At 36.5% G+C, this 24,746-nt stretch overlaps 4 protein-coding genes across 7 annotated transcripts; 2 read left to right on the top strand and 2 right to left on the bottom strand.

The window, feature by feature from the left end:
• The first annotated feature begins 407 nt into the window (after nt 1–407).
• On the top strand, nt 408–1,939 carry LOC105953155 (protein LURP-one-related 10). The gene is made up of 3 exons (XM_012976789.2): nt 408–763; nt 1,325–1,552; nt 1,643–1,939. Exons 1-3 carry the CDS (start codon nt 512–514, stop codon nt 1,787–1,789), a joined length of 627 nt encoding a protein of 208 aa, XP_012832243.2. The 5' UTR covers nt 408–511; the 3' UTR covers nt 1,790–1,939.
• Nucleotides 1,940–2,066: 127 nt separating this feature from the next.
• Nucleotides 2,067–3,872, bottom strand: LOC105952820 (uncharacterized). The gene has a single exon (XM_012976398.2). The coding sequence runs from the start codon at nt 3,759–3,761 to the stop codon at nt 2,217–2,219; it is 1,545 nt and encodes a 514-aa protein (XP_012831852.2). The 5' UTR covers nt 3,762–3,872; the 3' UTR covers nt 2,067–2,216.
• A 2,019-nt stretch (nt 3,873–5,891) lies between these two features.
• LOC105953156 (TOM1-like protein 6) lies at nt 5,892–10,027 on the top strand. The gene is made up of 9 exons (XM_012976790.2): nt 5,892–6,291; nt 6,883–6,961; nt 7,141–7,239; nt 7,821–7,934; nt 8,047–8,210; nt 8,297–8,378; nt 8,465–8,550; nt 8,645–8,938; nt 9,025–10,027. The coding sequence occupies exons 1-9, from the start codon at nt 6,155–6,157 to the stop codon at nt 9,761–9,763; spliced, it is 1,794 nt and encodes a 597-aa protein (XP_012832244.2). The 5' UTR covers nt 5,892–6,154; the 3' UTR covers nt 9,764–10,027.
• Nucleotides 10,028–11,431: 1,404 nt separating this feature from the next.
• On the bottom strand, nt 11,432–23,738 carry LOC105953157 (regulatory-associated protein of TOR 1). 4 transcript variants are annotated; one of them, XR_016033817.1, is made up of 23 exons: nt 22,826–23,622; nt 22,015–22,117; nt 20,635–20,717; nt 20,319–20,477; nt 20,100–20,216; nt 19,863–20,020; nt 19,035–19,189; nt 18,789–18,933; nt 18,607–18,685; nt 18,346–18,447; nt 17,837–17,920; nt 17,637–17,747; nt 16,146–16,499; nt 15,643–15,826; nt 14,846–15,460; nt 14,318–14,650; nt 14,059–14,236; nt 13,575–13,976; nt 13,340–13,485; nt 13,111–13,212; nt 12,465–12,550; nt 12,254–12,338; nt 11,432–12,138 (listed from the first exon to the last, which is right to left on the bottom strand). XR_016033817.1 is itself a non-coding variant. In XM_012976791.2 (23 exons), the coding sequence occupies exons 1-23, from the start codon at nt 23,162–23,164 to the stop codon at nt 11,800–11,802; spliced, it is 4,128 nt and encodes a 1,375-aa protein (XP_012832245.1). In that variant the 5' UTR covers nt 23,165–23,738; the 3' UTR covers nt 11,432–11,799. The 4 variants fall into 4 exon arrangements, 3 of the variants coding, with proteins under 3 accessions (XP_012832245.1, XP_088680126.1, XP_088680129.1); XM_012976791.2 differs by having other exon boundaries at nt 13,575–13,699; nt 14,113–14,236; nt 22,826–23,738; XM_088824000.1 differs by lacking the exons at nt 11,432–12,138; nt 12,254–12,338 and having other exon boundaries at nt 12,461–12,550; nt 13,575–13,699; nt 14,113–14,236; nt 22,826–23,615.
• Nucleotides 23,739–24,746: the final 1,008 nt, after the last annotated feature.

The following is a 24,746-nucleotide window of genomic DNA, read 5'->3' as shown; positions in this document are numbered from 1 at the left end:
CCCTGAGGTATGCTTAAATAACTGTAAGGTCCCTGTGGTATCGATAATTACACTCAGCCCCCTGAAACGTAGTCAGAAACTTTAATGGGATGATGAATTGGATACGTTATTCCGATAGTGTTCTAACGGACTATTGGTTTCAGAAAGTGGTGGAGACAACAAAGAGCTATGAGTGATTTAAGAAATGTTCGGGAATGTTCGCGGAGCCATGTCACCCCATAGCTCTTTGTTGTCTCCACCACTTTCTGAAACCAATAGTCCGTTAGAACCCTATCGGAATAACGTATCCAATTCATTATCCCATTAGAGTTTCTGACTACGTTTCAGGGGGGCTAAGTGTAATTATCGATACCACAGGGACCTTACAGTTATTTAAGCATACCTCAGGGGGTGTGTGTAATTTACCCATTTCAATATTAAATGAAATAAAATCAGGACCCATCAGCCTCGAGCGAGTGTGTGTTCGTGACAATTTGTGTGAAAAAAAGAAGCTGATATTGTGCTTGAATCAATGATGATGACCGGAACGAGCTATCCGGCGGCGCCGATTCCGGTGGCTGTGGTCAGCCCTCATTTCTGCGTGGGATACCCTGTTGATCTCACCATCGTTCGTAAACTGATGACTTTATCTGAAGGAACTTTCGGAGTAACTGATGTTAATGGCAACATCATGTTCAGAATCAAAGGCAAACTCCTCAGCATCCACGATCGCCGCGTCTTGCTTGATGCTGCCGGAACCCCTATCATCACTTTCCAGCAAAAGGTATTTATGTATAATATGCATACATATATTCTGCGTGTATTGTTTTCTCCGTGGTTCACTGTCTATCGATTTCGGCATCTGAATCGGTGCTATGAATCAAAACACGCGAAAACCCTTGTTTGAAATCGCCCTGGAACTGTGATAATTATCTCTGAATTGTATTGCATGATCCAATTTATTGTTCGTTTTTGTGCACGGAAGGTGGTTGATGAAATTCCCCAAAGGGATTGATTTAGAAAAGGATGACTTCATTAATGATCTTTCACTTATTCAAATTACTTAGCAGCGGAGCATCTCTTATTATTATCTAACCAATATCAGATTTTTGCCTCCTGGCTGTAGTAATGTTTCTTTATACCGCCTTTAACTTGATGGTAGCATAATTATGTATAGGATAGTTTAGCATATTCAAGCTCCAAAATCATTAACATGCCAAAAATTCTACTGCGATAACTTAGTCGATTTGTATAAGTTTGAGTATGGCCTTCATCATTTGGATTTGTTTCATTTGTTTTATGGATGTTGATAATGTGGTGTCGTTTTTCATTTTGTGATTTTTAGCTACTCTCTGCGCATCAAAGATGGCAAGTGTTTAGAGGAGAGAGTACAAATGCAAAGGATATGCTTTTCAGTGTGAGGAAGTCTTCACTTCTTCAAATGAAGACCAAGTTAGATGTATTCATGGCTGCTAACACCAAAGAAGATATATGTGACTTCAAAATCGAAGGCAGCTGGTTCGAGAGATCGTGCGTCATCTATGCTGGAAACTCAAATAATATCATTGCTCAAGTAAACAAAATCTCTTTTATTTTCCAACATAACATTTATCTTACAAATTCTTTTCATTAAACTTTGGTCTGTAATTTGATGGAAATCCAGATGCACAGGAAACACAGTGCACAAAGTATTCTACTCGGGAAAGATACATTTGGGGTGACTGTGTATCCTAATGTGGATTATGCCTTCGTCGTTTGTCTTATCGTCATCCTTGAGGAAATTAACCAGGACAGATCAGGTGAGGATTAATGTCTATATTTAACGAGTTTGCGTTTTGAATAAGTCCTTTTGACCCTTTGTTTTGATTTTTAAGGGCTTTATGGTTTTGTAATTAGTGTACTATGTTTGCTGTATTTCACCTTAATATGTCTACTAAGCCTCGTTTCGTTACCAAGATAAGATTAACCTAGATAAGATAATTTGCACTCTAAAACTATCAAGTTTGGCTATTTCAGAAGTTCTTAAACACTAAATAAATGTAGAGGATATAAATTAAAGTTCCGTTATATCAAAAAAAGTCGAATTCTAGTGTACTCAAGCCACATCGATATTAAAAAACGAGCGGAATTTTTTTAGAAAAAGTATTGCTATTTAAAATGATCCCTAATCATATATATGAACAATGTTACTAAAACAGTACTATAAGCTCTATGTAATGTCCACTGAGTGTGAAGCCTTAGTTTATTCTTCTCTTCTTCGATCCAGCAGATTCAGATTCTACGTGTGAGTTTTGTTGTTGGATGACGAGCCTTTGCATGTTTGTGTAATAGTCTCGTAAATTCTCTGTGATTCCGTCAAGTCCAATGGAAGTGAAATAGTTGATAGCAAACCTAGTGTTGATTGGATTATCCTTTGGAAATATAGATTTGTCGAACGAGTCTTTACTTAGACGTTCGTTGAGTAGGCGAATTCCAAGCTGCTCAGATAAATCCTGGAAGAGAAACTTAATGAAAATACGAGAAGAAGAAGTTGTGTCCTCTTTAGTCAACCGTATATACGCCAGAACATGCCAGGTCAACGCATTTGTGGCAAGTAAATGAGCAAAGAACATTGCCAATTTCCGTATCTTATTCGTCTCGAGCCGCTGAATGGTGGAGTATTGCTGGACAAAACACTTTTCGAAATTGTCACAGTAAACTTTGTTTATCGTGCAAAGTCGCTGCCCTAAAAGCCCATAGTAGCGTAGGTAGGTTGTCTCATTACTGCAACACTCCAACAATATAGTACACAGTTCTATCTCCTGACCAGGTGCCGTTTTCAGTATTTGCAATAGCTTCTGCCCCGTTTCTTCGAAATCTACACTCGACATAATTGTCAGATAGATACTTCTTCGAAGATTCATCAAATTCATCTCTGGCTCATCCTTTGTTAATTCCGATTCCGATTCCGATTCCGATTCCAATTCTTGATCATCTTCTTCTTCTTCTTTTTCACCTAGAATATCCTTCTTCAGTTCTTCATATAAAATTTCATTCTCTACGAAATCCGGGTCTGGTTTGAAAATATCTACGGCGATTTGAGGATCAATCTTATCAGCCAATGATAAACCAACATGAGTCCATTGGTCTTCTTTCTCCACTAAAACCAATTCCGGACAAATAGCAGGGTAGTCCTGGAACTTTGCTATACGCAGTTCAAATAGGTCTTCGATCAAGAACAGAACACGATTATCTATTTCTTCTCCTTTGTGAAGAATTCCATGAAATCGCTCAAACACGCCATGCAACCCATGTGGAGAAACTTCCAAGAGCAACGACCCACATTCTGTAACAAAGCCAACAGCCAATTCAACACTATCGTTGGTTGGCTTTTCAAGCAGCAAAGTCAACAGCTCGAGAGCAATAAGCTCGTTGACTACATTCTGATTCACCAGGTGCGCTATAAATTTGACCGAAACGGCTAATTTTGGCTTGTCGTTGTCCTTGTACGCAATCTGAAACTGTAGTATTAGCCTACGCAGTAAAACGATCCCGATTTCGGGGAATTTGGTGTTGAGTACAGCAACCACTGCTGCGTATACATCGGTGAAAGATGGAAAAGCTGCTTGAGAGTTGATGCATGACCGGCAAAAAAGACCCCGACCCCGTATTAGATTTTCGGCCAACAGCTCCGGAATTATGTTCTTGATGTTGTCGGCGTTGACTTTGTTGACCAACCGGGTAATACTCTTTGTCAATGCATCCCACGTAAGTCTTTGATACTCATCGCTGCCTTGGTCCATGGCTTTGTTTTCACAAGGAATCGATTTGTTTACTTTAGGGTTTTTAATAATATAATGTCAAACACAGAGAGAGGGGTATATTATATATGTATATATAATGTCTGAGTTGGAATTGATATAGGAACGGGAAACGTTGTTAGCAAATAAAATAAATTAGAATTAAGATTAAAAGCTTTGACATTCCTTATCCGAACAAAGCTTAATTATTTATTACCTATTGGATTCTGATTCTTGCCACATTAATATGATTATTGATGAAGTTACCTAACACACGTCTATATTTAATCGCACCGCACATCTTATCCGAATATTTTCAATTTTGGAACGATGTTTTGCAGTCTTATTATAGAAATTCTGATTGTCGAATTTTCCGGAAAAAAAAATCGGTTCAAAATCAGAATTGTATGTGTAATATTTGGGGATCCGAAAATAGTTCCGAAATTTTCCGGATGTTTTTTTTATATATTTAGAATTAATATATAACAAAGAGAAGTATAAATTTGTTGATTGAAGGTATTTGATTAATATTAACACAACTATATAAGTATTTATATAGATCATAAGTGTAAGTATACAAATAATACTCGATGACGCATACAGATCTTACACCTAACGAGAAAATACGCTGTATAGATTTCCATCTTCGATTTACACACAATCACAAATTGGCAATATCTATAATAAATTTAAATCAAATGGTGACTTCATGGGATGAAACTAGGTTTTTCTTTTTCGTACTAGGATTAAAAATTGCGATGTCTTAAAAAAAAAAAAGAAATTAAGTGTTAGAATGTATTATTGGTTTGCAAAATTTGATGTCCATGTATTTGGAGGGCCCTCAAACAATGAAGATGGTAATGAAGTAATGGTAATGGAAGATGATCTTATTTCCACCATTAATCAATTGCCACCTTTAGTGTTGGCAATTGCGTGTTTCTTTAGCTGATTGGGACCAATTATACTAGGTTTTTTATTATTATTTCTAAAAGAATAGTATGATACTATTTTCATCCCAATAATAATAATAATAATAATAATATGTATTAATTCAAAAGTTGTATGATGAAATTTGATTAAAATAATGAGTTGAGTTCATGTAAGGGAATAATCGTTATCCTTATTTATGGCCTACTTACTACAAATAATAATTATCACTTTCGTTGCCCTTTTGGATGAGTTCATTTAATACAATTGGGTATTGATCCTTTTAATAGTCGTATTAGGGTTCTAGAATACTTGACCACTAGTTTTTGACTTTTGACCACCTCTCTATTTGTAAAATTAAATTATATAATTTCATTTAAAAAAAAATTAATTATGACTTATAGTAAATGGTAGAAATTCGATTTTGCAGCTTCTATGTTGTCCCAAACAGACAATTCATTAAATTCCAACTTTTTAATTTGATTGAATTCGAGAAACTTTTTGTACTTTGCTGCAATTTGACAAGAACCAACACCACATGTTGTAAGAACAGCATAAACACAAACTCTAGATTCACAAATTATTATGTTTTTTTTGTCCAATTCTATATGTATTGACTCGTCATGCATGCTACCTCTTTTTATCTCACCTTCGTTTTAATGGTTCTTTTCTACGATCAACGTACTAAATACATTTTATTGTGTTATCTTCTACTATACACATGTATATAATTTTTTTTAACACAATCACAACTGCAAAATTGAATCATTATATTTTCCAGGTGTATTTTATATATCGCATGATTTTAAACCATTGATACGTACGAGTTTAAGTAGTGCAAATGAGTTAAAATAGGATCTTAGAGCTTTAAATTTTAAATTCACCGCTAACTTTAGCATGCTCATTGTTCCCTAAAAGTTTAATATGTGCATGCATATTTATAAACAAATCTAAAAAATATATTTAAAGAATGGTAAAAAGGATTTAATGGTATAATTTTTGAAATATTTTATTATTACTAATCATTAATTATTTAAAGATCTTTAATCTTTATTCTCATTCCAAGGACAAATGTCGAAAAATTAATATATAATATAATAATAAAATTAAAAGAAGTAAAGTAATGGGAGAGGACCACTGACACTGTGTTCGGCCGCGAGTGTAACACGGCGAAACATAAGAGCGCGTGTGGGAGAACGTCTCTGCAATTACAGGGGGCAAAAAAAAAAAAAAGGAATAAAAAGAAAGAAAAATCTTCGATAATGGCCAAGTAAAAGTTTCCCAAAACGAAAAAAAAAAGACTTCAAAAAGAAAAAAGGGGCAACAAAACTTCATAGCAGCAGAATTAAAAAGAAAAATTTACTTGGAAGGGATAAACAAACAGACCACAATAGTCAAACCCACAAAAATTCTTGGGGTTCCGATTATTCTACAGAATCGAAGGGCTCGAGAGAAAAAAAGAAAAAAAGATGATTTCATCCATGGCGTCAATTTCATCATCTTCTTCGGCTACAGTGAGAGTTGAGAAAGCAACAAGCGAGTTCCTGATTGGGCCCGATTGGACTCTCAATATTGATATCTGCGACACTATTAATTCCAATCAGATGTATGTATATCCGTCTCTCTCTCTATATGTGTGTGTGTGTGTGTGTGTGTGTAATATACACATGTTTGTTTTTTGTGAGCTTTTCCTGTGTTTTCATGCAAAGTTGACTTGTTTTTTAATTAGCTTGTGTTGGGTTATCTGGTTATGTGGTGAAGATTGAGTTTGGTTGCTTTTGTGGATATGGATTTTCATGAATTTGGTGTTTATCTGTGTTGATATTATTGATCCTGTTTCTCAATTGCTCTGGGTGTATGTTTTAATCTTCATTTGTTTGTTTTCTTAATCTGTTTGGTGTCTGAAACTCTCAATTTTGTGTGGATCATTTCAGTTTCTTGATTTTCAGTTTTATGTGTAAGGAATATATTATGATGAACATTTCTTGTGTGTGAGAATGAAATAGGAAAGATCAGTGTGTCTTTTTGTAAAACACACACACACATATTTGGGGATGTGGTTGGAAAAATTAGGGTTTTTTTCTTTTTTTGAATTTGTATCTGTTTTTTCGATTTCGACTTTTTCGTTGCTTTTTTTTTGGTGTTTGTGTGCAAGCAGCATTTTTTAAGGTGGAATTTTTTTGGGTTGAGTGCTTAGGCTGGCAAAAGATGTTGTGAAAGCTGTGAAGAAGCGGTTGCAGCACAAGAACCCTAGAGTTCAATTACTTGCTTTAACGGTATTACGAGTAAAAAAAAATGATTCATTTTTAGTGTATTCCTGCTAATTACAGAACTCAATTTGTTACGTAAGCAGGTTTTGATTCTATAATTATTGTAACTATGCTTTCCTTTGAAACAAGCGAGCGTAATATTTGTCTGATTCCCAATTAAGTCACTCCCTTTGTCTTTTTTATAGCTTCTGGAGACTATGGTCAAAAACTGTGGCGATTATGTGCATTTTCAAATTGCAGAAAGAAATATATTGCCCGAGATGGTCAAGATTGCAAAGAAAAAGGCAAGTTCTCTTTTCATTACTGTGGATCGGGTGTTATAGAATTAGAGTGTATCGTCCACTTTCGATATTCTCTGTTAAGGCTTCGTTTGGTTGGGGAGATTAACCATGGTTAACTAAATAATTAGACTTTGTTTGATGTTTGGTAAACCCAATAATTTCCGAGTAGACTCGGAAACATTATTTTATCTTGGCTTATCTTGCCTTTTAGGGAGATTATTTATTGGACCATCAATGGCCAATAATAAAATTGGGTTTTCATTAGATTAATTAACCTTATCTTGGCTAATCCTATGATCTAGGCAACCAAACGAGGCCTAATTGCATAAACATATTGGGTCCTGATATGGGCGATTGTGAGTGAACAATTTCTGTTCTGTTTTAATCTCTAATTTCTCATTTATTTATTTCAATTTTAACGCTAATCTTTATGTATATGTCAACATGAGAGTAGATAAACGACGGTCGGACTTCATGTTAAACTATAAGGAGCATAATTAAAATATTTACTTTAGTCATTTTGGATTGATTGCTTGCTATAAGGGCCCCACTCTAATACGTCGCTTCTTTAATGTATTTTTCAGACAGATATGAATGTAAGAGATAAAGTTCTGGTCCTAATTGGCTCTTGGCATCAGGCATTTGGTGGAGCTGGAGGAAAATATCCGCAGTATTACATGGCTTACGAAGATCTGAGGGTAAATCTTCTTAGACGGTGTTCCCTTTTATGCACTGTCAATATGTATCGGAAAATTATATTTTTCAATGATGGATGTAGTAATTGTTGGATTTTATTTTATTTCATGGCAGCGTTATGGTGTAGACTTTCCTCGAAATTCAGTCGATGCTGTTCCGATATTTACTCCACCTGTAACACATCCACCAACAAGGCATCAATTTCAACCAGGTTATGGAATGCCTAGTACTTCTTCCACTAGACTTGATCAAGCAATGGCTGCCGAAGAAAATTTAAGGTTTCCATTACACCTTTTAATTATTGGCGCCTATGCTTTTGTATATTATTATCTTTTATATAAATTTTTTTTTTTTGGTGGTTTAGTGTATCAAGCCTAAACTCCATGAACGATGTTCTTGATCTGTTGGCTGATATGTTGCAAGCTGTTGATCCAAGCGATCGCTCGGTATCTGCCATTTTCATCATATTTTTTAGTGACTAGAAAAATACTGGCGAAATATTTTAAAATATTGTTTTTATATTACGTTGTAGGCTGTTAAAGATGAAGTGATAATCGACCTTGTTGAGCAATGTCAAGCCAATCAAAAGAAGCTGGTGCAGTTGTTGGCAAATACAGGGTGAGCCACCTTTTTTTAATCGTCTTCTAATGATTTATCTGCCTACTTTACATTATTACATCTTCCTAAATTTTTTTTTTTTTTTTCCTGAAAGGGATGAAGAAATTCTTGGCAAGGGTCTTGAGCTGAACGATAGCCTGCAAATTGTGCTTGCAAAACACGACGCGATAGCTTCTGGTTCCCCACTACCCCCTGAAGTGAGAAATATCACAAACGGAGAATCGGAAAAACGTGACTCAACTAGTACCAAATCTGCTGAGCCGAGTGTGCAGAATGCACCACCACCTCCTGAAAAAAACTCTCCACCAGTTTTACCTGAAAAACAGAAGGGCGTGGCTGATGAAGAAGACGACGAAGAGGAAGACGATTTCGCCCTTCTTGCTCGAAGGTAAACTTACATTCTCACCAAGTGTGTTCGGACATTTTTTTTCTTCCCGGATATATTCTAACATCTTTCTCGGACATTTAATACAGGCACTCAAAAGCTCGTGTCGAAGTTTCTAACAACACGTCTGCGGGAAAAGCTGACGTGGCACCTGCAGAATCTTCCACAAGCAATGCCCTAGTGCCGGTTGATGTTCCTACATCGGTTCGAACAAAAGAACAAGACATCATAGACCTACTCAGCATCACCTTATCAACACCTACATCAAATGACCAAACCCCTCAGTCTCCTACTCCACCAATGCAAAATCAGGGGAATATTCCGTCGAGTTATCCTGCTAACCATGGTTTAGGCTTCAACAACTATATCGCCCCGTGGGCGCAGCCTCAGCCTCAGCATCAACAGATTCAATCTCAACCACGGATCGAGCCTCAGCAAAATCAACCACAATTTCCTCAGTATCCAACGCAACAACCATTGAATTCTTCTTATCAACAACAGCCACAATATGCTAATTACACTTCAATGTACCCTCCTCCACCATGGGCGGCCACTCCTGGATATTTTACCAATAATCAAAGTCCAGCTTACACATATTCGACAGGTAGGCCCACATTTGAGGCCATTAATGGAGAGACGCAGGTCAACTCTGGTTTGACTTCTTCTTCTGCTGCTGCTGCAAACAATGTTGGACAGAGACCGTTTATCCCGTCCTATAGATTGTTTGAAGATCTTAATGTATTGGGTAGTGCAGATGGAAGATTTAAAGCTACGACTAATGCGTCTGGATCGAACAACCAAGGTATGGTTGGGGGAAGGAAACTATGATTTGGTTGGGATACATCACAAGCGGAGTGTTGATTTGGTGTATATTTCCTTTTAGTGATTTATTTGTTTTTTTATTTAATTTTTTTTTTCTTGAAGAACTGGGAGTGTAAATGGTGTAGTAGTAGAGATTTAATCTCGATAACGCTGATATTTGCAGTTTGTTCGAGTCGGTCGGTGACAAATAAGAGGGGTTCTTGACTGAAATATGTGCTGCTTCCTCTTCATTGAAAATATGGATTGCCTGTGTTGGCTTATATTCATTTACTTGATACTTGTATGTGTGTGTGCGAGTGTGTGTGTGTTTGTGTGAAAGGTCTGTGATGGGCCATGGTGAATTAAGCCTAATTTCTTAATTAAATTATTGGGCCAAGGTGAATTAAGCCCAATTATATTAATTATTATTTAATTAAGATCCATATAAACCCTAATTTAAAATATTTTCAAGAATTTGTTCATCCAAAACATGATGAATTATTTTCTAATTAGTCTACCAAAATCACAAAAAACGTGTACTATATATCATACATTTCCTCTAAGATAATTGAAATATTCAAATTATTTTTTATGATCTTTTAATACTCAAATACAATGTTGTCAGAACGGGACTGGACCGGCCGGTCCGACAGGTTCGACCGCGACCCGCCAAAAATACGGTCTGGTTCAACCACACAAACCGGACAATTCATTAACCGGGGTCAGTACGTCGAAAACCCGGTTCGATCGGAAAACCCAGTAGACCCGGGAACCAGTTAAAGAACGGGTTTTAGGCTAAAACGATGGTAGATAGGCGAATTTGCGCAGAGGATCACCGTGGTGGTCGGATCTGGGCGGGGGATTGCCTTGGACGGTCAGATCTAGGTCGCAGGTGATTCCATCAAGTTGTGAATGGCTAGATCTGTGGGTTGAAGAAAAAACAAAATCGAGCAAAAAAGATGAAGAAGTGAAGCGTGAAGATGAGGAAGGTGATGTTTTCTCTGCACATGGAGAAAATGGAGGGGAAAAAAAAAAGGAAAGGGATTGGGGCGTGGACGTTGCTGTTAGAAGAAGATGAAAGAAAAGTTGGGAGTGGGGTAGGTTAGTGAAGAGGTACGAAGGGAAAATAAATTAAAAAATGGTCTATTACAGTTGAATTAAAAATACTGGAGTAAAGGTGAAATAAACAGGAGGAATATCATAAAAAACTCACAGAGAATAATATTTTTATATTTATATAAATAATAAAATAAGTAAAAAATAAAAACAATAAAAAACCCGGTTGACCCCGGTTGAACCGGTCCAACCGTAACCCAAAACCTTACCCGATTTTGTGTCCAGTCCGGTTTTGATAACATTGCTCAAATATATGATTTTTATCTATAAGCAATAAGAAAGTAGTTGATCTAAAAATTGCTTCACCTAAATTTTTTTAACAGTACAATCACAAAAAAAAAAAAAAAAAAAAAAAAAATGATATAAAAAATGTAAAGAGCATACAAATATAAATACATTTTAATGAGAAATTAGAAATATTAGCATTCCCTAAAATGTAATGCACCATGTAAATTGCTGAGCATATTTACATAATCCTATAATTCAAGCTCACTGAATCCAGGAAGAACTTTTGGTTCCAAGTCAGCATCATGAAACAGAGAGAGTAAACCAGGAAATATGCAGTACAGGAGAGAAAAATGCCATAGGTCAACAATTTAAATTATATTAGTTGAAGACCAAATTTCACTGTACAAATTGAACAAAGGGGTTGCAGCTGTAAATTAGTACGAAAAAGATAAATTAAAAGGCCAAAAAAACATAAATTAAAAAGAAAGGCACACTAAACAGAAACACAATGACAAACAAACAAGAAAAAACAATGAAATATTTACACCTTTCTTCACCTATAAACAAAGATTATTTGCCAAAAGCCTCCATTGAGTTGATTCCCCTGTAAACTTTTTCTAGTAGATACCAGAATGAGGAGGCTTAATTAATATATTATACACCGTCAAACAAAGAACCCGAATCATCCACCACTGTAAAATGCTTTGAAAAGATGGTTATTATCTTGGTGGTAATATTTCATCGGCATATATTGAAACACATGCATCAGCAGCACCAGCAGCAAGGAGGACTTGATAAGGATGGAATGTGAGGCAGCTAACAGATCCTATCTTTTGTGCCATAAAAGTAGGATAATACCTGATAGTGCCTAATGGATCACCCTCCAGATTGAACACCTTAATGAGTTGTTTGGCTGAGCCACTTGCAATAATCGGTGCATGTCGATGAACTGCTAAAGCTGTAAGTGATCCTCTATGTGCATCAATTGTTAGGTATTTGTCTTTCGCACTTCTCATATCTAGGAACTGAATATTCCCTGCCTGGGATGCACTGACGATCTGCAAAAAGAATACGTGTATTATAATGGAGGACACCTTGATTATGCGCTTCGATTTAATATTAAAGTATGGTAGCTTATAAATCCATATAATAAGCAAGAGAGAGAGTAGTCACCTTTGCTGGTTCAAGACCAGGTTGGAAGCCAATTCCTACAACTCTTTCAACTCTTTGAGTGTGAGGTCGAGTTGCACTGACAACCCTAAAATAGTACAGGTGAAATACAGAGTTAGATGTAACTAGACATGGAAACGAATCCAGAAATGACTGGAGCTCAAAATGGCTCTTAAAGATACGTTCTTAAACCAGAAACTTTACAAGTACTTACATCTCTGGAGTACGAATATCATATAATCTGACATAACCATCCACAAATCCAGCAGCAAATTGACCTCCATGAACTTGAGAAACAGCCTACATAATTGATTGGATTGGTTGTTCAGTAAATTCATGACCATTCTGTGGAAAGACAGTTCTACAAACTATACAGCACACAAATAAACCTTGATCCAGATGAAGATATCAATCACAAAAATGTAACATGCCGTATTTCTTTGGGTAAGTTTAATCTTCATTGACAGATAGAAGGATTACAGGATTACCTACACAAACTACTAGTAAGAGAAATCTCAAGGCCAAGCTCTAGAAAGCTTTCGACCAAGGATCAAGAAGAAAAACAACAGCATCGTATCACATCTCAATAGCTACTATATGCTACTGTATTTCACAATCATTAGATAAGCGACTTAGAAAAGGAAAGGAAAAGAAAGAAATAGTGAAATGTTTAGTCAACAAATAAAATATGACAACACATAATGCAACTGTCATGGCACGAGGATAAAAAATCAAAAGCAATATCTGACAGTTCAGGCAACAGAAACCATTTTAAAAGTACCAGAATGTTTATAAAAAAGTTAGTAATTCCCAAGATAAAGCAATAATCAAAAGGTGAGTATAGTGACAGTTAAACCCACCAGCGCTGAGATGCTGGAATCTGATGCCAAGGGAATAGTACTGACAAGTTGCTCTTTATCCAGATCCCAAGCCATGATCGACGAAATCTCACCGGAAGAAAACTAGGTAGGATAGAATAAAAGAGATAAATGTGGAATCTAATAATAACAAGTAGCATGATTACATGTGTGCAAGTGACCTAGGATATTAAACAATAACACAGCATGTCATCATAGAGTGAGAACATACAAGATATCCTGATTGCTGTTGCCAATCCACAACAGCATTCACACTGCGGACACCAGGTCGGTGACCCTGGATTGAAGCAAAAGCAGTAACCAACTTCTGTTGTCCCTTTGAACTGTAATCTTTCCAAATCCGGATATTTCCATCATCTATACAAACATATAAACAGAGAATTCAACTTCACTTATAACCAATAAAAATTGCAGTCATGTCTTCGAACTCGAGGTAAGAGATTTACTTGATGCAACAAGAAGCAAGTTCTCCTCAAACTCATTTACAAGACAGAGCTTAGAAACTCCTTTGTCGGGGTAATCATGGTTATTGAAGCTGTTAAGCAGTGTTGCTTCCTCATAATTCCACACCCTAACAGATCACACATGAAGAAATCAGTTAGTCATTCTCCATAATAAACAAAAAACATGAGACAAAAGGATAAACTTTTCGATCAAAGCAACTTCATGTAGTAAACTTTATTCGATGGACCTCGACTCCATGTCAAATAACATTCTTTTCAATGGTTTCAAGAAGCAATATCAAAAGACCTTTTCATCATGTCTACTAAAGAACAGGGAGCACAATATATGCCTTCATGCAGGAAAAAAATGGTTAGTATGCTAATTGGGCTTTTTCTTTATCAGCCCTCATAATTTCATATTAACCAAAATCAAGTAGCCAAAATAAGTGCCACCACTAACATGTTGAACATAAACGAATCGAAAAACGCTCCATCAACCATAGAAGATAGCATATAACATCGTGCACCTATATTCACCCACCTTATCCTTTCATTTTCGTCAGAAGCAATCACAACAGGCGAGAAGGGCTGCAGCAAAGCAGTCTTGGTGCCAGTCTCAAATTTTGTATCCCAGCTAGCAATTTGATTCTGCATTTTACTCAAAGCTGCAAAAGAAAACCAACATTAAAGATAGCAAGTACCTTTTTGAAGGAGGCGGGGAGGGCACAGGTGAGTTACGAACTTACAGGAGTGTTGGCATTTAACAATATGATCCAGGGCCAGTTTCTCCCTTTCTTCTCTTCTCGCAATTACGTCTTCAGTATCATCCATTGCAGTAAGAAGTGGCTTTGAAAAGTGACCACAACTCCAATTATAGATCATTGATTGTGGAAGAAAACTACGATCTGAAACCCCAGATGGTCCAGGAGAAGCTAAAAGTGGATCAGCTAATCCTGAGTCCGGAGAACTCATCAAATGCGGCCTAAATTCCAAGGAGCATACTCTCCGCATCCCAGTCATGTAGCTTGGTCTAGGAGGACTAACCGGAGGGGTTCTAAAAGCCAGTGGCAAATGGGCTCCTATTCAACAATTATAAAATAGATACAAGAGCATTAAAAGGAAACCAACAGCAAGAAAGACCATAAATAGCAGAACAATATCATTTTCAGCACACCATACAGTTTTTGTAATGATTTAGTTTTTCCACAAAACAATGGGCTTTGAAAGGGCATAGTGAACCCATGATCCATGATAGAACAAAATAATAGTCTTACCTCCAGTCAATTCAAACCAAGATGATGAACGTGCTAGCCCAGCAAGACTAGCGCTTGCACTCGTACTTGGTTCACCAGGACGAATGCTTACACCAGCAGGCTTGAAAGATTTTGCAACTACTTGTTCTATACCAATAATGGCCAGCACTCTCCGCCCAAGGCTTTCAACACGTGGTGATGGATCCTTGGCCAGATTAAACATGGCTAATACACATTGTGAATATAGTGCATTATCCAGTGGCTTTCGCCTTGAGTAGCTGAGAACCCCATTGGTAACACAGTCATTTAGTGCCCCATAATCAGAATGCTGTGATGAATCATCAGAAAGTGGAGAACCATGCATAATTCCAGGGGTTGCAAGAGGGCTACTGCTGGATACTCTCCCATCACGAGATACTGGCTGGCTGTCATGCCCAACTCGTAGTAATGGAGCAATAGGAGATGGAACTATACTTCCATGTGGCATGTAGTGGGTTGGAGTTGTATAGCCACTACTTGAACCCTTGACCGCAAAAGATGGCAAGGAAGTGAGCACGGAACTGGATTGGGGCTTCCAGTATGCAGCAGCAACTGACTTTAGGTGTTTGTTATGGCCAAAGGCAAAACGAGACAGAGCTGCACACAGAAATAACGTTTATACATTATTATTCAGATGACAAAATAATGAGTCACTTCGATTGTTGACAACTGAAGAGCGAGCATATCAAGGATGAAGAGCAAACATATCATAGAAGTTGGGGGGACAGAACAATTCATCGCCAGAAACAAAGGGTAAGGAAAAATGAAGCAGTACATACCCACAGCAACTTCTGCTCGAACTAGCGGGCTTCCATCAGAAACAACATTTAAAAGGTTCTTAACAATACCGGCTTCAGCCTTCACTTTTTCATCATCGTCATCTTCTTCCCCTTGACCATCTCTCGATGTGTCAGACCCTACATCAAGGGCAGTGCCTAGGGCAAAAACAGCTGCAGCACGGACCTTCAATAATGTTTATCTAATTACGATTGTGCACCTCAACAGAACGTTGTACATTTAAAATTGCATTTTTCCTGCTAATTGCCTCTATTGAGTAGCAAAAGAACTATAATGCCATTGAATGATCACATCGTCTGTTAGTGAAGTGAATCATTTAATATATTTTAATGAAGCCTTGCACGTGAAAATTTTTAACTGTTACCATATTAACATGACCACTTCATCTAAAAGCTTAAGTTGTTTGTGAAGTGAATCATTTAATATTTATTAACTCTACAAATGCAAACAAGAATAAATAAATGTTAATTTAAAAGAGATAAACCTCAGGCTGTGGCTCCAAAAGTAGAGGTGAAATAATAGCAGGGGCATCAGCCTGCAAACCTATTAGCTGAGCCTCTGAAAAATCTTCCCACAATTTCCCGAGGCACAAGCATATCCACTGAAGAAATAGAGGTTCAGTTTGTGCATCATTAGGAGATGAGCACTGAAGGTGCTTGAGGCAGACATGTATTAGACCAGCTTCAATACATGTTTCTTGACCCCGCCTATGACCATCTACAATGACAGCCAAAACAAATGCAGCCATTGCACGTTGCTCAGGGTAGGCGTCAATACTGTCCAAAAACCTAATGAAATATGTGTGCCCCCCATCCTTCACAAGATCAACCTGACAAGACTGTCGAAACACCAGAAAATATTTTAAAATCTCAAAGTTAAATTCAAAATTAAATGAATAATAAGAGAATAGTAGCCTCACTATATACACAGCATTTGTGTGAATCTGTGTATATAATAAGTAGGAAAGTAGGCATGTATAAAAACAGACCACACACATGGAAGCAACAAAATAAACATAAAGACAGCACATCAAATCACTACCAATAAAGAACTATTGAAGGAACATTTTTAGTTCCTCCTCCCCTATCCTTTTAGAATACCAAAAAAAAAAAAGTCTACACCTTTCTCTCTTTACTGTAAATGTGTTATTCTCTAAGGTACTTTGTTTTTCCGTCATAAAGTACGAACGGTTTTAATTTTATCATTATTTTGGCTGAAAATCCAAAAAAATTGATCATATTACAAACAAATTGTTTTCTTATTCGCTATTGAAAAATAGCACAGCCATAGAAGTCGCATAAATCACATAATTCACAATATTGTCATAATTAATAAATGTTAATAAAATCGAACTCCATGCTCAAAGCAGGTAATCCCAGGATAAATAGCACTTTGCCACCTAGACTTTGCTCCGTTTTGCATATTGCCTCCTGAACAAAAAAAATGTGCAAATTTTTGCCCTTAACTCATTATTTTTGTACCAAATGGCCATATGTTGGCAATTTTCAGGCCAATTTCGCTGGAATTTGATACACGTGAGTTCCATTTGATTTTTTAAGGCCTTAGTGGTCATTCCCAAAAAACATATGGTGAGGCGGTACACAATAATGAGTTCAGACAAATCATGCAACTTTTTCTTGTTCAGGAGGCAATATGCAAAACGGTGCAAAGTCCAGGTGGCAAATTCCTATTTACCCTAAAATATATTTGAGCAAACATTGAATTTTAAGAATTTAGGGTTTCATTTGTGATCATGACTTGAAAATATGTTAAGGTTGCTCCAGAATCTAATAGGGACACTTGCGTGAAGCTACACTAGTAAGCGGAATCACATTCTAACTAGCTGTTGATAAATGCAAGGGGATGTCTACCAGGAGATTACACAAGTTATATATTGATGAGAGTTCATTTTGCACTTAAACAACCATAACAAAAAGATAAAATGAATGAACATAAGCAGAATTACTAAGTTTACCTTATCCAATGCAAGGATCTTTGTCCAGATGAATACAAGAATTTGTTGAAGCTCTGGGGTGGTGGTTTGTAAAAGCTTCAAAACATAAGGAAATATCCCCACAGATAAGGCCTGAAGGGTAACATAATCATTGCATAAATGTGTCAGAAACATAAATTAATCAATGAGAATATTAGAAAAAAACGAGTAAAAAATATTACCAGATCCACGGCCCAAGGTCCCATATCCAAAAATCTACCAAGAAGCACCAGAGCACGAAATCTATGTAATTGACTAAGTAGCACCTGAGAAAATAATATTGGGCAGATCTCAGCAAACTATACAAAAGAACAGGAAACTAATGAAAATAACAGCATAACTTCCAAAAAGGCACATAAAGCATCAGAAGACCATAAAAAAAGTTCTATTGATAGAACAGGGTAATAAAAAGTCAAATCGGGTTAGGAGCAGTGTGCATGTTATTCAGAAGAAGAGTACCAAAGGATGTTATTAAGATTTATGTTTCTCAAGCCCTCTGGCCAATCAATTGTAGGCTTGTAGCCATAGATCAGTAGTGTTCCATATTTGGGGAAAAAAAATATTTTGCACTTGCTCATAATCATCATAGCTGGACATATAACATTCAGACCAGTGTAAAAATTTTAAGAACTAAATTCCATTTGTGGTAAATTCTTTTGCAAGCAGGCAAAATTTGCATGATAAGTCCCACCTGAAGAACAATTGGCAACTGTTCTGGTGGCTTCTTACGTTCTGATCCATGATCAAGCCACACTTCAAAAGCTGTTAACTGCTCTGTAAAAAATGGGCTAGGCTGAAGATGAAAGCAAAGAAAACGTCAAATCGAGGTGGTATATTTAACTAATAACATGAAATAGCCACAAAAGTTTATTTACTATTTTTTTCTAATATCCATCCTCCGAAAACAACAGGCTGTAAAATACAAATGAGAAAAATAATTAATCATGGGGACCTGGAACTCTGCATTTGGATCATCAACTAAAGTAGGAAGCTGAGAAATGCAGATTTCAGCAGCCATATCCCACGCATCCCTGCAGAGTGAGAGAATAAAATAAGCAGACAGATGAATATCAAGACATGCAAAGATACAGAACTCTTCATTCACAAAGGAAAACGAGCATGCGTATACTTTACCACATATGATGCTGATGAGTTGGTGGCAACACCGGATATGACATTGGTGAACAATTTGCAGAACGCATAATCCTTTCAGCCAACAAAAAGTTCCGAAACAGACTGGCAACTAAAAGATCTTGCCTAAACAATCTCCTGAACAAGTCTGTGGAATTCAAAGTCGACCTTGTCTAAGAATTACCACTAAATATCCTATACAACATTAATATACTAAAACCATATGAAACTACATTTCTCTTCCATTACCGTGCGGAAGTACATTCCAGGCAATAGTGTCAGTGACAGCTGTGAATATCCAGTTCAACTCCCCAAGAAGGGTCTTCCGGTCTGTTTGGCGACCAGGAATTCTATCTATCATCGAATAATCAAAGGACTCATGGAGCAGAGACCGAGTGCAAAACCTGATTTTAAGCATAAAGTTATTCAAAGCAGTTGCTTCAAAAAAAATTTAGACAGATTGACATGACTATATAAGACATGATACATAGAAAAGAGGCAAGTTGTGCAGCAGCACACAACCAGCCATGTCATATGCATCTAACTGCAAACAATTTCAAATATCTTGCAAGAGTACAGAAAACTGAACACGTATAGAAATAGAACAACTTTCAACAACCTCAACAACCCAAAAAGTAGTGACGAATGTAAAAAGTTGGAATCATCAGGGAAAATGAATATAAACAGAGAGGTTAAGAAAAAGTAAAACCATAGGCAACCAGCATTACAGGATAATAAAATTTGACTGGGAAATAATGATATTTGGCTTTTAGAATGAAGTGGGTTTTATCTTCTCTTTTGAACATTTTAAGTAGAATACTCAGAGAAATTCTGTAATAGCACTTCTAGCCAAGGCACCTTTTGGGGCATCATGGAAAAACATAGGATGTCAACAATTACATGAAACATAATTGATCCTTTTTATAATCCACCAAAACACAGGCAGCATTTAGCAAGATACTTCACAGAAGAGATAACACGCCAATACTGATAGCTGAATATCTTAGTGAGAAAAAAACAATGCAAACAGAAACGGTAGTTCTTTTCCAGAGATATGAGTTTTGAGTTATGAATCACCATCTTAATGCCATTTTTATGGGAGTCGTGAGGCAGGATGTAAATACATCAGCAGGAAATTCAGCACTCTGAGGAAGTGTCTCGTGAGCTTCACAGGCTGCAAGCAAAATACAGTCCTTCGCGGAAGGTCCAGAAGTTGAAGTACTCTGATCCAGGAGCTGCAATTAAACAAGATAAATTGTCAATAACAACTTACTATATCATAACTACATTAGTGGTCTTCCACGGAAAACACACCTCAACGAATGCGCTGATAATCAACCCAGCAGCAGAGCAGTCAAAAACATATATTGAAGGCGTCTTCATCCATGAATCCAGATCATTGAGCGTCAACGGGATGTACTGTGTATAACTCTATATATATAGGTAAATGAGAATAGAAAATCTGAGGGGTTTGCTAGAAGAGGGGAAAGGGTATTAAGGAAGAAGTGCGTAAGAAATTACTAAAAGAAGGACCTTATTAAACAGCCAAATTTCACCATTCGGAGTTGGTTTGGGCACTCCATGTCCATTGTAGTGGAATAGGACTCTCTCAGATTTTGCATATTTGCGGCATGTTGTACACAGTTTCTTGACTTCATCAACAGTAGGATCTAGCGTACATTTATAACGGGCCTGCCCATGTGTCCACAATATTAAGTTATGGTTGCAGATATATTAAATATTCACTCCTTTTTATCTGCCTTTTTTTGTTAACTAAAATAAATAATATAGTAGAGAGTAAATTACAGAATCAAATAAAAATGTAAAAAAAATATACAACTTTTCATACTTTAGGTTGCCACCTCTCATACTGTTGATTCAAGTTCCTTCCTATCGCCTCAATAGCTTTTTGGGGTGCCATAGAGAATGGGTCTACAAAGAGAGTGATAAAGCACGTCAACAAGAGAACCTACTATATAACATTCGTAAAAATGATTAGCTTATTTCTCATGCCACACAAGGCAAACAGGAAATCAAATAGAATCCATAGACAAGAAATCATGTGCCCATTTCAATGCAAATAAAGTTGTACATTGTTCCATATCCCCTATAACATGCAATATATATTTCACGTAAATTATCAAGCTACAAATACTAATCGTGCTGTATTGTCTAGGTCAGTCTTCATAAATCATATGTATTGCTGCTTAGAATAATAGAAGACCAGGGTTTTTTGTTATTCATATGCAGCGTAGCATCAGTAGAGTAGACTGTAGGGATGTAAAAGAGAGTTTTCTAAGGATAAAATGTATAGTGGAATCTCACCATGATTCAGCACAATTTCAAGGTGAGTAAGGTTGGATCCCAATCAATGGCAAGCAAGTAGGTGTGCACGAACCCTTTTCCCTAGACATGGTGACTTATTATTCCTTATTCCAATATTCCGATACCTATGACCCATTCCCTACTCCGGTATAAAATCAGTTCTCTTGAATAGACTAACATGAACCCTCTTCAGCCCTTACCCACAGTAATCGGGGTCTTAATTGAAGGGATTCCTAGCCAGAAGAGCAACTGACGTCTCAGCCTATCGATAAGTTATCCACACTAAAAATCTGATCGTCTTGTATCTAAATTGACATAGTTTCACTTTTTTCCATGTGAATTAATCTACAAAGGTTGTTATACAAGTTTTTAATTATCAATTTTTAGTTACTAAAACTTCCTATGAAGAGCTATACTTCTTAAAGCAGATTTAATAGCCGAACTCCAAGGTCAAACTCCCATCAGAAATATCATTTATACAGATTACCCTGATCTAGTTACATATAAACAATCAGAGTACTTCGTGAAGATGTGCATTGTCATTAAAGGTGTTTTTCCATTATCGTACCAGCCCAGATGGATTTAAAAACCACTCGATGATACATATATCTGGCATTTCCCCATAAATGGAAGTGTATGGATGACCCATAAAAATATGTAAAATGTGCACAAGCTACATCTTGGAGGTTTCTACGGATAAGAATGACGGAAAAAAAATTAGTGCTCAAAGAAGATTTTGAAAAATCCACGTGTCATCCAAGAAGTTAAAAGATAAAGGGGATTCTATACTAAGAAACACGACCACCTAAACAGAAAGCAAATTTGAACAGGTACCACTAAATCACATCGCTGTAATCATACAATTCAGTAAATATCACCAAAAAGAGGCAGGACAATATTATACCGATCCAGCATTCCATCCGGGCACAAGGAGATATCTTAATCACATCAGGTGGATCGACATTGATATTTAAACAAAGAACTAGAGCAACACATCCCGTCTTCATCTGCAATAAATGTAAGAAGTCAACACAAACAATTATATAAGAAGAGTATGTTTCATTAAATAGAAGGCCAAATAACAACAAAAATAGCCAGAACTTCAATGTATGGTTTTATAAGCCTTCTCCGGGAAATGCTATCTGATGCACATTGATACAACTAAAATATTTTTCTTATGTATGAACACAACGATATTATGAAGCTCTTCTGCCATTTGAGCTTATTAATGGGAAATAACCGGAAGGTTAGTAAACTGAATACGGCAACATTCTGAAGTATATGAAGAAGATATGCCATGATATTGATAACACTATTTGCATTCTTCGAGTAGATGGAATTTTCACACGTTGGCAAACAGATAACAGAAAAAAAAATATAAGTACTTCAATCAATGACATAATCATTTATCACATGTTAGAAATAACTGTCGTTATCTCCACGAATATTAGACATATAACCATCTAAATAAGCAACTTCAACGATGCCTTTATTGCATCCTCGGCACATAGCAAATAAACAGAGGCCAGTTAATAGCAAGAATGTGAAGCAACTACATTCTCATAAACAACAACAATGTGATTACTAAATCTGTAGAAGTAATAGTTGCACTGGCTGCAAATCATGTCAACACCACACAAAATTAGCTAATCACTCTAGTTATCAGTGTAATAAAGAATAACTTGACCAGAAAATTACGAGAATCGGGAACTTACTCGATCCCTAGGCCTCCATTTAGAGACTAAACCACTGTCTGACGGTCCAGAGGGCATGCAATCCTCGAAGCCATCGTGCCGAAGCTCGCACAACACAACAGTCTGTGGCAAGTAAGCCATGCTTGTCGTGGTGGTCATTGCAGCATAGCTACTACTTGCCATCTCAGATAAATCCCGAGCATTGCTATTATTATTATTAATGTTATTGCTACTATAAACATTCATATCTCCGTCCTCCTCCACATGATTCCCGTTGGCGGAGAACTCCTCCAAATGACTCGAAACCTCCGCCCCAGACTGTGAAAACCGCGATGCCGCCATCAAATCACCCAATGCCATAAAAAGTACCTCAAATCTAATATTTTTTTCAGCCCTGCCCTAGTCGAACTGATTTCGGAGGGCAACTCATACCAAGAACCCTAATCACACCGATTAATCAGAAAAACGCGAGATTTTAGATATTCTTCACTTCCAGTGTTGAGTTAAAAGATAAATGAAAGGGAGCGGGGGAGATTTAGGTTTGGGAAATCGGTGACGATTAATCGACGAAGCCGGTGAAAGAGCGGCGTGAAGAGATTAACGCGCAGAAAGAAATTGAAATCGAGCTCTGTGAAACCCTAGAACACCGGTGGCTCAAGTGGTGGCGGTAACGGCGGCGGGATAGGTAGATGAGACGATGGAGGCGCAGATATACATATGTACCAAGAGAGAGAGAGAGAGAGAGAGAAATCAAAATAGGGGCTGCGAAGTGTAATATCGGGGGTTTTTATTACTCCACAGTTCCTTGTTTAAAATTCAATATTGTGTAAATAATTAATTACTTTAATAAGAATCGTTGAAAGTTATTAATCAGATTTATTTCTTTTTCCTATAATAGTTAGTAAGTAAATTCATTTAATCCTATTTCCGTTCCATATTTACCCTAAAATTATTGTTTTGTTTTAATTTTCTTGCTAATGTTTCCACTAATTGTGTAATTGTATTTTAAACACGTTTTTTAATTAATGAAATTTAGTTGTAGGATTGAGGCTAATAGGCAAATGGTTTGACCAAAGAGAAGGACGACTGGTACACGCACTGCCCTACATTTGGTAGGTGTCAGGTGTCATTACTGTGTACACTGGAAATATATATTGTGTGCTTTACAATTCATATATTACAATTAAACCTAAATAAATAAATATATTTTTTTTTAATATAACATACGTGGCTTAATTTATTTTCGACTAAATTCTACGGACGGACATCTTTCTCCTAGCTCGTTCTCCGTCTAAAGTAGATTGTCACCGATTAGATTCTAGAGACGGACATCTTTCCCCTAGCTCGTTTCTAAAGTAAATTATTATCCAATTGTAATCTATGCATACTCGAAGTATTTTAAACTCTTAGCTAACGGATTTATTATTTACTCGTGTCGCTTAACCACGTGTCGTAAATGTCAATAGCTAAATTTTGTTAATTATTTTCGAAGTATTCTTTTTAGTTCTATTTATTTTAGTGTGATTGACCATCATCTTCAAAAAATAAAGAGAAAATTTGTTAATTTCCTTTTTGAAGGGTAAATTATGATTTTGAACTTTTTAATTAAAGAAAAAAGGTCAAGGACCACACCTAGCTAAATCACTTTTATTTTTTTAATTATGTTAAAAACTAATTTTAATACTAAATTAATTAACGTGGTCCAACAGGGTGCATGCTTGCAAAGTGCATTATTCATGCACTTGATATTATTATAGATATATGCATATAAGTCGAAACTAAAATCTCTCAAAAATCGAATATTTCCAAATAACTAAAGAAAATGTTGTCATTGGTTGTGTTTCTCTTTTATCTTGTACCTAATATTATGTTGCTTTCTTGCATCTAAGTACAACAGTAATTATTTACCAATGACACCACATTTTTGTTAGCTTCTATATAT

The sequence above is a fragment of the Erythranthe guttata genome, chromosome 10 (assembly GCF_056151865.1).
Source record: "Erythranthe guttata isolate IM_541 chromosome 10, IM_541, whole genome shotgun sequence".
In the NCBI taxonomy this organism is placed as follows: domain Eukaryota; kingdom Viridiplantae; phylum Streptophyta; class Magnoliopsida; order Lamiales; family Phrymaceae; genus Erythranthe; species Erythranthe guttata.
Note: the sequence above shows the minus strand (reverse complement) of the source record. Positions and strands in the feature narration are given on the sequence as shown.